General features: G+C 37.7%; 1 protein-coding gene across 1 annotated transcript; it reads left to right on the forward strand.

The window, feature by feature from the left end:
- The first annotated feature begins 9,542 nt into the window (after window positions 1–9,542).
- LOC107625205 (uncharacterized) lies at window positions 9,543–13,219 on the forward strand. The gene is made up of 4 exons (XM_016327787.3): window positions 9,543–10,442; window positions 11,765–12,024; window positions 12,686–12,832; window positions 12,928–13,219. The coding sequence occupies exons 1-3, from the start codon at window positions 9,582–9,584 to the stop codon at window positions 12,819–12,821; spliced, it is 1,257 nt and encodes a 418-aa protein (XP_016183273.2). The 5' UTR covers window positions 9,543–9,581; the 3' UTR covers window positions 12,822–12,832; window positions 12,928–13,219.
- The last annotated feature ends 2,673 nt before the right edge of the window (window positions 13,220–15,892 follow it).

Below are 15,892 nucleotides of genomic sequence, written 5' to 3' on the forward strand. Positions count from 1 at the left end.
TTGATGGCCCAGTTTGTGGGTCTTTGAACTCTTAGTTTGATAACTTGTGCTATGTTGGATTTGGATATTTTAGTTGCTTTTCTTAGCGACTTTATTTAGAAAAACAAATGTCTTTTGAACTCTTGAGGTCGACCTTCGGGTGGCCTGTTGATTATAGTAGTTTTGTTTCCTCATGATATGATTGTTTGCAACTTTTTGGCATATCCAGGAATCTTTAAGAGTGTTGGAGCTTTTTTGCTGTCCGACCACTTTTTCTATTTCCTTAGTGTTGGTGTATTTCCTGAAGTGACCTTTTGAGGCTAGCCTTGTTTGACTGTTCTACTTGTGAATCGATTTTAGGAGAGGTCGTGGCTTTCTTTGGGTCGAGTTGTGTCCCTGCTAACGCACGCCTTCTGCCGGTCAACTTCTTTTGTTGAGTCTTGCAAGTTACTTTTAGTTATCCATTTTTAATTTGGATCTCGCCAGATCTCTTTATGGATTTTACTTTTTGTAACTCTGTAGCTTTAATCGTCTTGGGCCGACTTCTTTATGTCGGTTACTTCTGAGTTATTTCTTAGTAATTCATTTTTGGGCAGGGCTGGCCAGGCCTCTTGCCATGGATTTACTTTTTATAACTCTTTGTCACTTTTAATCGTCTTGGGCCGACTTCTTCATATCGGTCCCTTCTAAGTTATTTCTAGTAATCCACTTTTGATAAGGGTTGATCAGGCCTCTTTCTATGGGTTACTTTTTATAACTTTTTGTCGTTTTGATCAGTGTGGTCTGACTTCTTCATGTCGGTCCATCCCAAGTTATAGCAATTCATTTTTTCTCAGACCTCGTTAGGCCTCTTTCTATGGATTGCTTTTTATAACTTTTTGTTGCTTTGGTCGATTGGTCCGACTTCTTCATGTCGGTCCGTTCTTAAGTTATTAGTAATCTATTTTTTAGTTAGGACTGGCCAGGCTCAGCTTATGGATTACTTTTTTATAACTTTGTCGATTTTATCGTGATCGGACGATGAGCTTGATCATCACCTTGCCAACCTATGGCTTTGTCTTGATCAAGCAGTGAATTTGGTTTTCACTTTGTCGACCTTTGTCGAAATCAACGATGAATTTGGTTTTCATCGTGGTCGGGTGATGAATTTGTTTTTCACCTTGCCGACCTATAGAGAGGCTTTGCAGAAGAAATCTGAAAAGTTTTATTCCAAATAGAAAGTAGACAAATAGGAAAAATACATACATGTGGGTGTTTACCCTTCTAAGTCAGGGAGTTTATAGATCTTGGTTTGGTGCCTCGTTAAAAAACTTTCTCAGGAAAAAGAGTGCACTTTGGCCTAAGATCTTTATTATCTCCTAACTATAATACCTTCTCAGGTTGCAGTCGTGCCATGACCTTGGTAGCTCTCGCCCGTCGAGTTCGGACAACCTGTAGTAGCCTTTTCCGAGTACCTCTATGACTCGGTAAGGTCCTTTCCAGTTAGCTGCTAGCTTCCCCTCTCCTGGTCGACTTGTTCCGATATCATTTCGGATTAGGATGAGGTCGTTGTTAGCAGAATTTCGCTATACTACATTCTGGTTGTATCTTGAGGCCATGCGATGTTTTAACGCTTCCTTCCTAATCCGAGCTCTTTCTCGGATTTCTGGAAGTAGGTCAAGCTCTTCTTTTTGAAGTTGGGAGTTGGCCTCTTCATTGTAGTAGATCGTTCTGGGGGATCCTTCTTTGACCTCCACTGGGATTATTGCCTCCATTCCATAAGCCAGTCGAAAAGGTGATTCTCTTGTTGTGGAGTGTGGAGTTGTCCGATATGCCCATAGGACTTGTGGGAGTTCCTCAGCCCAGGCTCCCTTCACATCCTGTAGTCTCCGTTTTAGCCCGGCTAATATGACTTTATTGGCGGCTTCTGCCTGTCCATTAGCCTGGGGGTGTTCTACGGAAGTGAATTGGTGCTTTATTTTCAAGTCGGCCACCAATTTTCTAAAGCCTGCGTCTGTAAATTGGGTGCTATTGTCTGTGGTAATGGAGTAAGAAACCCCAAACCTTGTGACAATGTTTCTATATAGAAATTTTTGACTTCTTTAAGCGGTGGCGTTAGCTAGGGGTTCTGCCTCGATCCATTTTGTAAAATAGTCTGCCTCTGGTGGGGCGATGTGAAAATTAGCATGTTTCTGACATGGTGAACATGTCTTTATGAATTCTGTTGCTTCCTTTTGTATATTCAGCCAATAGAATCCGGCTTGGAGTACTTTTTTGGTGAGAGCTCGTGCTCCGAGATGGTTGCTACAGATGCCACTGTATACTTCTTCTAAAACTTCTTTTGTGTTGGAAGTCGGCATGCATTTTAACAGTGGTGTTGAAATTCCTCTTTTGTATAGAGTATTGTTTATGATGATATAGTATTGTGCCTCTTTTTTTAACCTTTTTGTCTCCTTCTTATCTGCAGGGAGTGTTTCTGTTTTGAGGTAGTTAATTATGGGAGTCATCCATCCTTGATCCAGACCTGTTATGGCTAGGACTTTTTCTTCCTCCGAGATTGATGGGTTCTGCAGTATTTCCTGGATGAGGCTTCTATTGTTGCCCCCTGGTTTGGTGCTGGCTAGTTTTGAGAGTGCATCAGCTCGAGCATTCTGTTCTCGAGGTATGTGGCAGACTTCATATTCCCCGAGTTTTCTGAGCTGTTCCATGGTTTTGTCTAAGTACTTTTTCATGGTGGGATCCTTGGCTTGGTAGCTCCCTGCTATTTGTGAGGTGACTACTTGTGAGTCACTGAAGATGATAAGCTTTTGAGATCCAACCTCCCTAGCCAACTTCAAACCAGCTAGTAGTGCCTCGTATTCGGCCTGGTTGTTTGAAGCAGGGAACTCGAATTTGAGGGAAAGTTCGATTTGGGTTCCCTGATCGCTTTCCAATATCACGCCTGTGCCACTTCTGGTTTTGTTTGAAGAGCTGTCTACGTAGAGATTCCATTCTGTGGGGATTCCCGGAGTATCAATGTATTCAGCAATGAATTCGGCCAAATATTGGGACTTGATGGCCGTCCGAGCTTCATATTGAAGGTCGAATTCAGATAGCTCGACTGCCCACTGTAGAATTCTCCCGGCTAAATCTGTTTTCTGTAGAATGCCTTTATGGGCTGGTTAGTCCGGACTTTGATCGTGTGAGCTTGAAAATATGGTCGAAGTCATCGAGAAGTTAGTATAAGAGCGTAGGCGAACTTTTCTATCTTTTGATAGTTTAGTTCGGCCCCTTGTAGGGCTTTGCTGATGAAGTAGATGGGCTGTTGTCCACTCTCATCTTCTTTGACTAGCGCTGAGGCCATTACTTGATTTCCTACTGCGAGGTACAGTACGAGTGGTTCTCCTTCCCTTGGTCGAGTCAGAATAGGTGGTCGTCCCAGGAACGTTTTGAAATCCTGGAAAGTCTGTTCGCACTCCATTGTCCATTCAAACTTCTTTCCCTTCCTTAGAGTGGCATAAAAGGGGAGGGATCTTATGGCTGATCCAGCTAAAAATCTGGACAAGGCTGCCAGTCTTCCGTTGGGTTGTTGTACCTCTTTGACACAGGTTGGGCTTTTCATGTCGAGTATAGCCCGGCATTTATCCAGATTTGCCTCAATTCCCTGTTGTGTTAGCATGAAGCCCAGGAATTTGCCAGCTCCTACTGCAAAGGTGCACTTTGCAGGGTTAAGTTGCATGTCATGCTTTCTGAGGGTATCGAACACTTGGGCAAGGTCGGACAATAATGTTTCCTCGCCTCGTGTTTTCACCAACAAGTCATCCACATATACCTCCATGAGTTTCCCGATATGGTCGGCGAAGACCTTGTTCATCGATCTCTGGTAGGTAGCTCCTGCATTTTTGAGTCCGAAAGGCATGACGACATAGTAGTAGTTTGCTTTAGGAGTTAGGAATGAGGTTTTTTCCTGATCAGGTGGATACATTGGGATTTGATTGTATCTTGAATAAGCGTCCATGAATGAGAGGTATTTGTATCCGGAGGAGGCATCCACTAGAGTGTCGATATTTGGAAGTGGATAGGGATCTTTTGGGCAAGCTTTATTGAGGTCGGTGTAATTAGTACACATCCGCCATTTTCCATTTGACTTTTTCACCAAAACAACATTGGCTAGCCATAGGGGGTACTTGACTTCTCTTATGAATCCTGCCTCCAGTAGAGCTTGTACCTATTCTTCCACAGCTTGGGATATTTCCGGTCCGAGCTTCCTACGCTTCTGTTGCACTGGCCGAGATCCTGGATATACTGCCAGTTTGTGGCATATTAGCTTGGGGTCTATGCCCGGAAATTGTTTCAAAGGTTCTTTTACTTCTTTCTTTAGGGTTGCCCCAATGTTTGTTGTTTTGTCCGGGGTGTCTCCGATCTGGACTTCTTCAATTTCGCCCTCAGGTTGTGGACGGAGCTCTACCCGACCTCGAACTCCCCCCGAGTTTGATGGTGTGGATTTCTTCTCTTTTTTCTCTGAGGTTCAGACTTTCATTGTAACAGCGTCGTGCTATCTTTTAATCTCCTTTTATCATAGCAATCCCTTCTGGAGTTGGAAATTTCATGCATAGATGCGGAGTTGAAACTACTGCTGCGAGCTGATTCAATGTTGCCCGACCTATCAGGGCGTTGCAGGCTGAACTTACGTCGGCTACGATGTAGTCTATGTTGAGTGTCCTTGATCGGGTTCCTTTTCCAAAGGTTGTTTGTAGTAAGATGTATCCAAGCGGTTGTATTGGAGTGTCTCCTAGCCCAAACAAGCTGTTCGGATATGCTCTAAGTTCTTTCTCCTGTAGGCCGAGTTTATCGAAGGCGGGTTTAAACAAGATATCCGCCGAGCTTCCTTGGTCTACCAGTGTGCGGTGGAGATTTGCATTGGCCAATATGATAGTGATGACCATAAGATCGTCATGTCCTGGGAGGATGCCTGCTGCATCGTCTTGGGTGAAAGTAATTGTAGGGAGGTCAGATGTTCCTTCTCCTCCCTCGACATGATATATTTCTTTGAGGTGCATTTTGTGAGATGATTTTGAGATCCCTCCTCCTGCGAATCCTCTGTTTATCATGTGAACGTGTCTTTCTGGGGTGTGAGGTGGTCGTTCTCTTTGTCCGACCTCTTCGTCTCTTTTTCTTTTCCGAGGCTCCTCCGATTTGTTGGCTAAATACCGATCTAGTCGTCCTTCTCTTACCAATTTCTCAATAACATTTTTCAAGTCGAAGCACTCATTGGTAGGATGTCCGTAGATTCGGTGATACTCACAGTATTCTGTCCAATTTCCTCCTCCTTTCTTGCTTTTGAGTGGACGAGGGGGTAGGATCTTTTCAGTGTGGCATACTTCTTGATAAATATCCACAAGAGACACCCGGAGAGGGGTATAGTTGTATTTTTTAGGCTTCTCACCGTATTGTTCTTCTTTTTTCTTGGATTCTTTCTCCTTATCCCGGGAGGAGTAAGAAAATCTAGGTTTTGAGGTATCTCCTAGCCGAGAGTTTTCCTCCATGTTGATGTACTTCTCAGCTCGTTCTTGCACTTCATTAAGAGATGTTGGATGTTTCTTTGATATGGAGTGACTAAAATGTCCTTCTCGCAGGCCATTGATGAGACCCATAATGGCTGCTTCTATTGGTAGGCTTTGTATGTCCAGGCATGCTTTGTTGAACCTCTCCATGTAACTGCGAAGACTCTCCCGATCTCCTTGCTTGATCCTTAGGAGGCTTGGGGCATGTTTGGCTTTGTCCTTCTGGATGAAAAATCTGGCAAGAAATTTCTTGGCCAGGTTGTCGAAACTCGTGATGGATCTAGAGGGGAGAGTGTCGAACCATTTAATTGCTGTTTTTGTTAGGGTTGTTGGGAAGGCTTTGCATCGAATGGCGTCCGAGGCGTCCGTGAGATACATTCGACTTCTGAAATTACTGAGATGATGACTGGGATCCGAGGTGCCGTCGTATGTAGTCATGTCGGGAGCTTTAAAGTCTTTTGGGACTTTGGCCCTCATGATCTCTTTGGTGAATGGATCTTGATCTTTGTGAGAGCTGCCTTCAGGATCAGGTTGGATAGTTTTTGTTTGAAATTCGGCTTCGAGCTTCAAGAGCTTGTCATCTAATTCTCGACGTCGCCTAGTTTCTCTCCGAAGGTCCCTCTCGGCTTCTCGTTGATGTTCAGCCTCTTTTTTGAGCTCTTTGAGGCGATCTTGTTGAGCTTGAAGTGCCTCCATGACTTCTGAATTTGGCAAATTCTTGTCTTTGTTTGGTTGAAAAGTATCCTTTGGTGTGGTGTCCGCGTTTTTGTGCGGCGTCCTGTCTTCTAGATCAGAGTTGTGGTTGTTGTCAAGGTTGTCTGCCATTTTGATGAGATGACTTCCAGGTCCCCGGCAACGGCGCTAATGTTCCGACGGTTACCTGAAACTGTAGGTCGATCTCGGACGAGATCTTCTGTGCTAATCGGCGCTGATGTGTCCGACTTGTTGGACTTGTTAGTGATGCTGATCCTTCGTCACCGGAGGGTGGTGGTACCTGCAAGGGACTCTGATGCTTAAGTTAGCAAGGGTATTAAGCAGGTTTTTAGTAGAATCAGTATATGAGTTATACCTGGGTGCTCCAGTGTATTTATAATGGTGTGGAGTGACCTTTCTGGAGATAAGATAGTTATCTTATCTTATCTTTGAGTGAAGTCATCTTATCTTCAAGGGAACCACCCTTATCTCTCAAGGCTTGGGCTGTCTTTGGATTTGGGTCGTGTTCCTCCTTTTGGGCCCCTTTTTGGGCTTCTTTTTGGTGATTTGGCCGAACTATTTGAGAAGAGGTCGGGTAGTTCGGACCTAAAGAGGTCGGTCAACTTGTCGCTAATCAGCCCGGGTCGTACAACTTGACCCAGGGTATGAACAGAAACTTAAAATCATGCAATTTAGATGAATAAGTGTGAGAATAATTGACAAAATCCACTTAATTCAATCCAAAATATACTATAAAATAGTGGTTTATCAGAATGCTAATAACTTTGAGTTAAAGTCTCAACTCATCACTTTGGTTCAGCAAAATTGTCAATTTGGTGGAAGTCCTCAAGAGGATCCCAACCGATACATTTCTAACTTCCTCAAAATCTGTAACACAATCAAGACTAATGGTCCCTGCTGATGTCTACCGACTATTATTGTTTCTGTTTTCTATCAGGGACCAGACTAAGTAGTGACTTGAGACACAACTCAAGAAAAGTATAGTAATCTGGGAGGATTTGCTGAGTAAGTTTTTAACCAAATTCTTTTCCTCTCAAAGGTTGACAAAGTTGAGAACCGACATTCAGACATTTAGATAGCAAGAATAAGAGTCTCTTCATGAGGCCTGGGAGTGGTACCAGGAGATATTGCAAAAGTATTTTCCGAACATTTTTTTGATTGGGTGCAACTCTAGATTTTCTATGATGAAATTACCCTCGTTTCAAGGATCTCATTGGATAATTCAGCGGAAGGTTCTTTGCAAATGAAAAAGACTATGATGAAGTGTTGGAGTTAACTGAGATAGTGGCCAAAAATTAATATCTATATTCTTATGAAAGAACAATAAAAAAAGGAATCATGAAATTGAATGCGTCGGTTATCCTTATAGCCCAAAACAAAGTCATGTCCCAACATATTAATGCCATTACTCAACACCTAAGAGACATACAAGTTTCAGTCATGACCACCTAAGATACTCCCTATGACATAAATAGTAGAAGGCCTCCAACTCCAAGTTAAAGATTTTGAGTATGACCAATCTCCTCTAGAATAAGTGAATTATATGGAGAATGATCCATTTTCTAAAAGCTACCTCTCTCAGATCGAGATTGCGAAACGTTTTTCGTAGAGACTTACTAGTGCCTGTTTGATGGCACCGGATTCGATGGTTCCAGAACGTTTGGACCATTAAATGGTCCCATAACAAAACATGTTTTTTAAGTTTTTTAATAACTGATAAATAGTCCTTATCTAATTTTAATTACAAATTAACCCCATATATTTTATTTAATCATAAAAATTATTTTTTTATTTTATAAATTATTATTTTATCATTAATAAACAATAAAAAATAAAAACAATAACGAATTAGATCTTCCATTGATCGTAATAAACATTTTGGCTATTCCAATCGATTAAAAGATTATATTTGATCCGTGACGTTCGTCCAGGACTGTGAAATCGTGTTTCTTTGAAAATCAATCGATTGGATTATCAAAACAATCGATTGAATTTCAGGTTTTCCATAACTCAATTGATTGGACTACAGGTTATTATCACAAAACAATCGATTGAAAATTGTAAGGCAGCATGGTTTTCACAAAAATCAATCGATTGGTCATATTACCCAATCAATTGAACGATGACTAAAATGTGGATTTTTAATAATTCAATCGATTGCTTATACTACCCAATCGATTGAATGCTTCAAATTAAAAGAATAAACATATCAAGCATAGTGCATCTGCGCTGCTGAGAAGTTTCGAGGGATAGAAGTCCGTCTGCATGCACCAAATCGTAGGTTCTAGGGTATGTTGGAAAAGCCTCACACCTAGGAGCAACAAAAGATCATACATATAAGAAAATAGTAACACTTATTCACAAAATCATAATAGTAGTTGATAATTTAATATATCCTTGCACCCAGCCTACCACCAATAATAATTAAGTAGAATTTCTGAATATAACAACTTCTATATGCTTATGCCTATATCCCCCAAGAATTCTTGACTTGCACAGCATCATTAACTATTAAGCTTTTACACCTTTATTAACATATATTTTTTTAACCAATGTCGTGGATCTCAATTATGTAAGTCTTTAAGAATACTTTAACCTTAGTGTGAATGTTATGGTGACCACGAAAAGAAAAAGGGGAAATTGAATAGGCATGTATATCCTCAATTCTTTTCGTTAATAGTGGATTATCAATCAATTCTTTTAATTTGAAGCATTTAATCGATTGAATTATTAAAAATTCACATTTTAGTCATCGTTCAATTGATTGGATAATATGACCAATCGATTGATTTTTGTGAAAATCATGCTGCCTTGCAATTTTCAATCGATTGTTTTGTGATAACAACCTGTAGTCCAATCGATTGAGTTATGAAAAATTTGAAATTCAATTGATTGTTTTGATAATCCAATCGATTGATTTTTAAAGAAACACGATTTCACAGTTCTGGACAAACGTTACGGATCAAATATAATCTTTTAATCGATTGGAATAGCCAAAAAATTTATTACGATCAATGGAAGATCTAATTCGTTATTGTTTTTATTTTTTATTGTTAATAAATATAATAGATTAATGATAAAATAATAATTTATAAAATAAAAAATAGTGTTTATGATAAATAAAATATATGAGATTAATTTGTAATTAAAATTAAATAAAGACTATTTATCAGTTATTAAAAAACTTAAAAAACATACTTTATTATGGGATCGTTTAATAGTCCAAACGTTCTGAACCATCGAATCATTTTTATTTTATGCTTTCTTTTGGCTCGTGGGTTCTAATTTCTTTCAAAGGAAAAAAAAAAAAGAAAACACTAACAAGGTCACCATATAGTCATAACTCAACACATTGGCTACCTCGGCATGTTCTCATCGGTGAGAATCTCTCGGGTTGAGATATTTAGTTATTTACCGGTTTGGCAGTTCTCAATTCCCAGTTCAGCCTCATCCATGGAGTCTCTCTCTTCCCTGAAACCCTCTCATCACCACCACCAATCCCTTCTCTCTCTTAATCACCACCATTCAACAACACCATTCTCTTCCGTTCCTTTCCTTTCTCTACCATCTTCCTCCTCTTCCTCTTCCGCTTCCTTTCGATTTTCACCCATCAAAGCCTCACACTCACCCAAAAACCCATTAACCCACGTGACCCAAACACTAAACCCCTTCTTCTCACTCATCCTCAAATCAGCATGCATCGCAGCTGCATTGTTCCTCATGCGCCTTCACTTCAATTCTCCCGCCCTCGCCGCTGCCGCTACAGCCGCACCGCAACCACCATCTTCCGCGACGGAATCCTCTCCGGAAGATGCCTCCGGCGAAGAAAAAATCTCCCCCGAAAAAAAGGTTTCGGGTGAAGAGAACAGCACCGTTGAAGATCTTCAGTCCCTCATCGAAGCAAAGATCAGAGAGCGTAAATTCGACGAAGCGGTTCCGATGGTAGACCGCTTGATTGAAATTGAGCCGGAGGAGCTTGATTGGCCGCTGCTGAAGGCGCACCTGCGTGCCCGCAACAACGACCACGCGGTGGCGCGGAACTTGTTTGAAGAAGTGCTGAAGAGAGACCCTTATAACGTGATTGCGCTTCATGGTCTTCTTGTGGCGGCTTTTGAGTTGAAGGAACCAACGAAGGATTTTATGCCAAGGTTTGAAGAAGCTGTGAAGTTCCTGGAGAAAGAAGAGAGGGATTCTGAGGCAAGGGACTTGAAGCTGCTAATTGCGCAGGTAATCAACATTGAATGGGATTCAATTAGTGTTCATATACAAGTGCATACCAGCCCATAACTAACTATAGCAAAAGAGGATAACTATCTAACTAACTAACTAACGAATAAGTTGCAAACTTGCAAGTTGCAGAGTTGTTGCTGGAGTTGTATGATGGAGTTGTAGATGTATCATTTTTTATTTGTCAAAGGAAGTTATTCTCCCTGATATGTGGGAAAAATAATAAACTACAAAACATGAAATATTTGAGTAGTTCAAATTGTTAGAAAATATTAGGATATTTGAATTGATACTGGGATATTAAGCATTTATTATTTGATTATTATCTGATTTGTTCATCACCTATTTACCTTGTATCATATTCATAGAAACATCTGATTATCAAGTTTATTATTTTTGAGATAGGTTTAATTACTCTGTAGGTTTCATAGTTTCACCAAATTTGTAATTAGGTCCTTTATTTTATTTCAATTGAGTTTCTACACTACTTTTAATTTTGTAATTAGGTCCTTTTAAGTGTAAAAACGGTTAGAGTTAATTGAATATTTCTCTGAAAATTGAGTGTATCTACAATTAAAAACCTAATTAGATCTTTAACCACATGTTTTTTGGAAAAAATATTCTGCTAATTTTAATATTTTTGATATGAAAATGATCTAATTACAAAATTAAAAGCAGTGTAGGGACCTAATTGTAAAGAAAAAAAGTATAAGGATCTCATTGCAAATTTGGTGAAACTATAGAGACCAATAGAATAATTAAACCTTTGAGATATTATCGTGAATTCTGACACAAATAATGTAAACATATAAACTAGCCCGACTTCATCATTTTGTGTCGAACTAACCCAATTTATTGATGGGTGTTGAGCTAGTTTATATCTTTCATGGTTAAAATTGTAGGACATAAATCTGTCATGGCCTGAAATGATGATTTATTCTGGACAAATGTTTGATCCTCCATTGATTGTTTTGCCATGAAAGATATGATAAACTACATTTCTACATTTCAGACCATGAAAGATTTGAGGCTGGACAGATTTTAATCATGTAATATATAAACTAGCTCGACTTCCCCATTGTGGGTCGAACTAGCCCAATGATTGATAGGTGTCAAGCTAGATTACATCTTTCATGGTTAAAATTGTAGTACTTAAATCTGTCTTGGTCAGAGATGATAATTATTTGGACAAATATTCGATCCTCCATCTACTATTTTGCCACTGATATGATATTTTAGGGGGGCTCTTTAAGTACTTCACTAAGTTCACTCTAACAAGTACCTATAACATAAATGCATATCTAACTAACTTTCTAATACAGGTTAAGGTTTTGGAAGGGGAATTATCCAGTGCGCTGAAGGTGTATGAGGATCTTGTGACAAAAGAACCGAAGGATTTTAGGCCTTACTTGTGTAAGGGTGTGGTGTATACTATGATGAAGAAGAAAGATGAAGCTGAAAGACAGTTTGAGAAGTTTAGGGAACTTGTCCCAGAGGATCATCATCACAAAGATTATTTTGAGGACAATGCTAATGTGTTCTTGCAGAAGCTAGAGCAAAAGAAAGAAGCGGCTCTGAAGAGGTGAAAACGAGTGATGAGCTGAATTGCTTAGAATTAGTTATGGTTTCAAGCATCATTTTGAATTCAGTTCGCAAATTCTGTGGCGAAATGAAACTAAGAGAGCTGCGATTGCACTGTCTTGAATTTAAAACCACCACTCTCTAGAGAATGATGATCGTTCTTAACTTGTGTTGAATGATTGGACTACAATCTAGGTGAGTGTTAATGTTGTACGTTCTAGGTGATAAATTTTGCTTTTGGTGGTTGTTCAAAATTACAATAACAATAATTGCCACAATTCCAAGATAGGAGTGTTGGTAGATATGGATGGTGAGATTTGAAAGGGTTTGTTTGTAGTCATATTTTATGATAGAAGATAGAACATAATGGTATTGTTGGATCTATATGATCGACCTCAACTAGTAGAAAAAGGATTGTTTCTTATTATTGTTATTATCATTGATGGAAAGTGAGATGTATAAATAGGGTTATCTTTTTGCTCTAAAATGAACTTATTGGTTACCTTTTGTTTGAAAGGTAGAAGAACCTAAATACATATTCCATCAACCACAACTGTAACTCGGTGATCCTCTATTTTGAATTTGGATAGTTTTGCCTGAGCAAGATAGATAGTCGGTTTTGAAATGTTAACTATGTTACATTCATTACCCTGAATATATAGCATGTTTGTGGGTGATCTACTGATCTTGATGACATCGGAGGGCTTTTCCTCTGTCCATTACAGACTACAGTGTATGGTTGGATCCTATTGTGCTTATTCTAGTTACTCACTGGTGGCTTTACTTGCTCAACTCTGAGTGATGCGCGTGTAAGTATTTCTATATTGTGGAAATATGCTTCTAAATTGCTTTGTGAATTGCGATGCATATTTTCAATTGTCATAACAAATATGATTTATGACAGCATTTAACTTCATTTAATCCATGTATCCGAACTACCATATATGGAACAACTTGGTCGTTGTTGACATACATGTTCATCTTATACTTCTCTCTTGTCGGAAGAAAACTGCATTCGATTCAGTTAAGTATATTATCCTCAATTTGATAGGATATGATAAGTTAAAGACATGATAGTATGTCTGATGTAAATGATTTTGGCAAATAGTTAGGATTGAACTATGGTTGTGTTTTAGTGAAGTGAATTGCCAGCTTATCCCCAAGTTAATGAGCAACTTGAACAGGTCATAAATTGTTATGGTTCTGCACAGGCTTCTGAAATTGTTAGAATGTGTTTAAATCAGTTTGGTCCTTGTGAAACTGTTGCTATTACGGCTAGCATCAGGTTGGTTCAAGTACACCAAATTTACTATTGACTATGGTGTTTGCTATTATTATTGCAAACCGTCGACCATGGCTTTTTGAATAGGAAAAAAAAAGGAATTTCAGGTTAAAATTTCAATTTGGGGAGTAGAAGCTACGTGACGGTAAGAAAATATATAAAGTAATGAAAACTTAACATAACAGATACGGTGGTAAGAACGGAGGTGCAAACCTGCCAAACCACAAATATTGGGTCAATTTTTTCTCTGTTTTTTATTCATAGCATTTCCCAACTCAACAGATTAAACTTGCTGCATGTATAAGACAGAATTCAAACTTCTAATATTTAGTTAAGTGCATTAATGAGTTAACCACTAAATCAACCTAAACTGATTCAATTAACCAACCTAAACTGATTCAATTTTTCCTATGTTGGTATTATAAATATTTTTTTTTGGTATATATATATATATATATATATATATATATATATATATATATATAATTTTTTAGTTTTTCACGGTATCCATCTACTTCAATGGGTCAAGGACTAATCTGCCACAGTATTGAACTCTATTTTTAAGGATTTATTGTTGGCTAATAGGTTGTTACATGTATAAAGTGAAATTCCAACTCCCAATACTTACTTAGACATTAGAAAGACATCTTTTTGAAGCCCTAATCAATAATGACCGGCCCAATCCATTACTATTTCATTTGTTCTTATATATATATATATATATATATATATATAATTTTTTAGTTTTTCACCGTATCCATCTACTTCAGTAAGTCAAGGACTAATCTGCTACAGTATTAAACTCTATTTTTAAGGATTTATTGTTGGCTAATATGTTGTTACATGTATAAAGTGAGATTCCAACTCCCAATACTTACTTAAATATTAGAAAGACATCTTTTTGAAGCCCTAATCAATAATGACCGGCCCAATCCATTACTATTTCATTTGTTCTTTTATTATTTAGTTATTTTAAAAGTCTTAATGCATCAAGTAATATTAAATAAGTGTTTGATTTTTAATATGAATGTATGCAATAGGTTTTATGATTTGTTTTTTTTTTGGTAGTTATGATTTGTTTTTTATCTAAAAAAATGTGAACTCAGAATTAGAGACTAGTCATTAGCTCTTGCCTTTCGGTTGGCGGATACTTGAGACTTGAGAGTTAAAGCCTATTAACCAAAAAAGAACAAAAAGTAAATCAACTAATATTATCCAAATATATGTAGATGTAATAAAAAAATTATTAATATATAATGATATTGATATTGATATTTATTCTATCAAATTATCAATAATATTATTGGTATATCAAACACCATTGACTCCCATATTTTGATATAGGATTTTTAATTTTAATTGTGTATTTTCATTATTTTTTATTTTTTTTTAAGTCACATGTCGCAAACGGAACTCCAATTTTATACTAATATTTGATATGTATATACAAGTTTCTTAGTTTGGTGGTAAGTTTTTAAATGTTTGATTTCCGGATTTGTGAAGATTTGACTGGATTTATTGGGTTTTAGTCGAGGGTCTAGTGAGAATTTGATTAAAACATTCTGTAAAAGATTTTCTACTTTCTAGTGTTTGATTGTGAATCTTGTTGGGTTTGATTAGTACATATTTTAGGTTTGGAATTATTCAGGATATGAGGACGGTTATATATACAATTTTTTTTTGGCAATTAAATTCAATTAAGTTGGTCCAAATTTAATAAAAATCAACCTCACATTAAGGTGCGTGTAAACACGAGCTCACTCAACCATTCAATAGCACGAGCGGTATTATGAAAAATACTTCTTCTTTCTCGATCAAAATCCCAACCCTAAAAATTCAAACAACGTTCGAAATCTCTGAAAAAACTGTCAAAATCCTTGCAAAAACACAAATAAACCTACAAAAGAAGTTCAAAATCTCCATCAAGAAACATAAAAACAAAAGACGAAAGATTATTGAAGGTACTATACACTAATTGCCCAGTTTTTTCACTTTTCTCTTTTCTCTTTCTCATTTTGATCGCGGAACACTAGATAATCATATTTATGTTTATTTAGTAGATTCATTATGTGTTCTTGCTTTAAAGTACAGATTACTGTTCTCATCATACTGTTCAATCGGTGATAATTGTCTTACGTACTGTTTCGCATATAGTTTAACCTATATTTTCATGTGTTTGACAGATTGAATGTATTTTTGTGCATGTTTGCATGTTTCGAATTGAGTTTGTCTGTAGTAATCAGAAACAACTTTCGGTGTATTTCAAGTAAATTCAGGTGTAATTGGTACTGTTGTCCTATTCTTGATGTAACTAGAAACAGAATATTGTTCTTGTGCTTCTAGTGTTATTTTATGCATGTTTGATTGAGTTGAATATCATTTTGAACTCACATTATTTCATGTAATAAAAAAATAATAACGATGTATATGGCTCGTATTTTGTTGTATTTCTTGTGAATTGAGGTACATTTGGTGCTGTTGTTATCTATTAACCTTATTTTTTATTCGTTACAAAAAAAATGGCAAGCAAGAATCCTGCACTAAAGTATAATGTAAGCACATATATCTTAGACCAACTCAATTTTTT

The sequence above is a fragment of the Arachis ipaensis genome, chromosome B2, assembly GCF_059453495.1.
Source record: "Arachis ipaensis isolate K30076 ecotype BB chromosome B2, ASM5945349v1, whole genome shotgun sequence".
Lineage (NCBI taxonomy): Eukaryota > Viridiplantae > Streptophyta > Magnoliopsida > Fabales > Fabaceae > Arachis > Arachis ipaensis.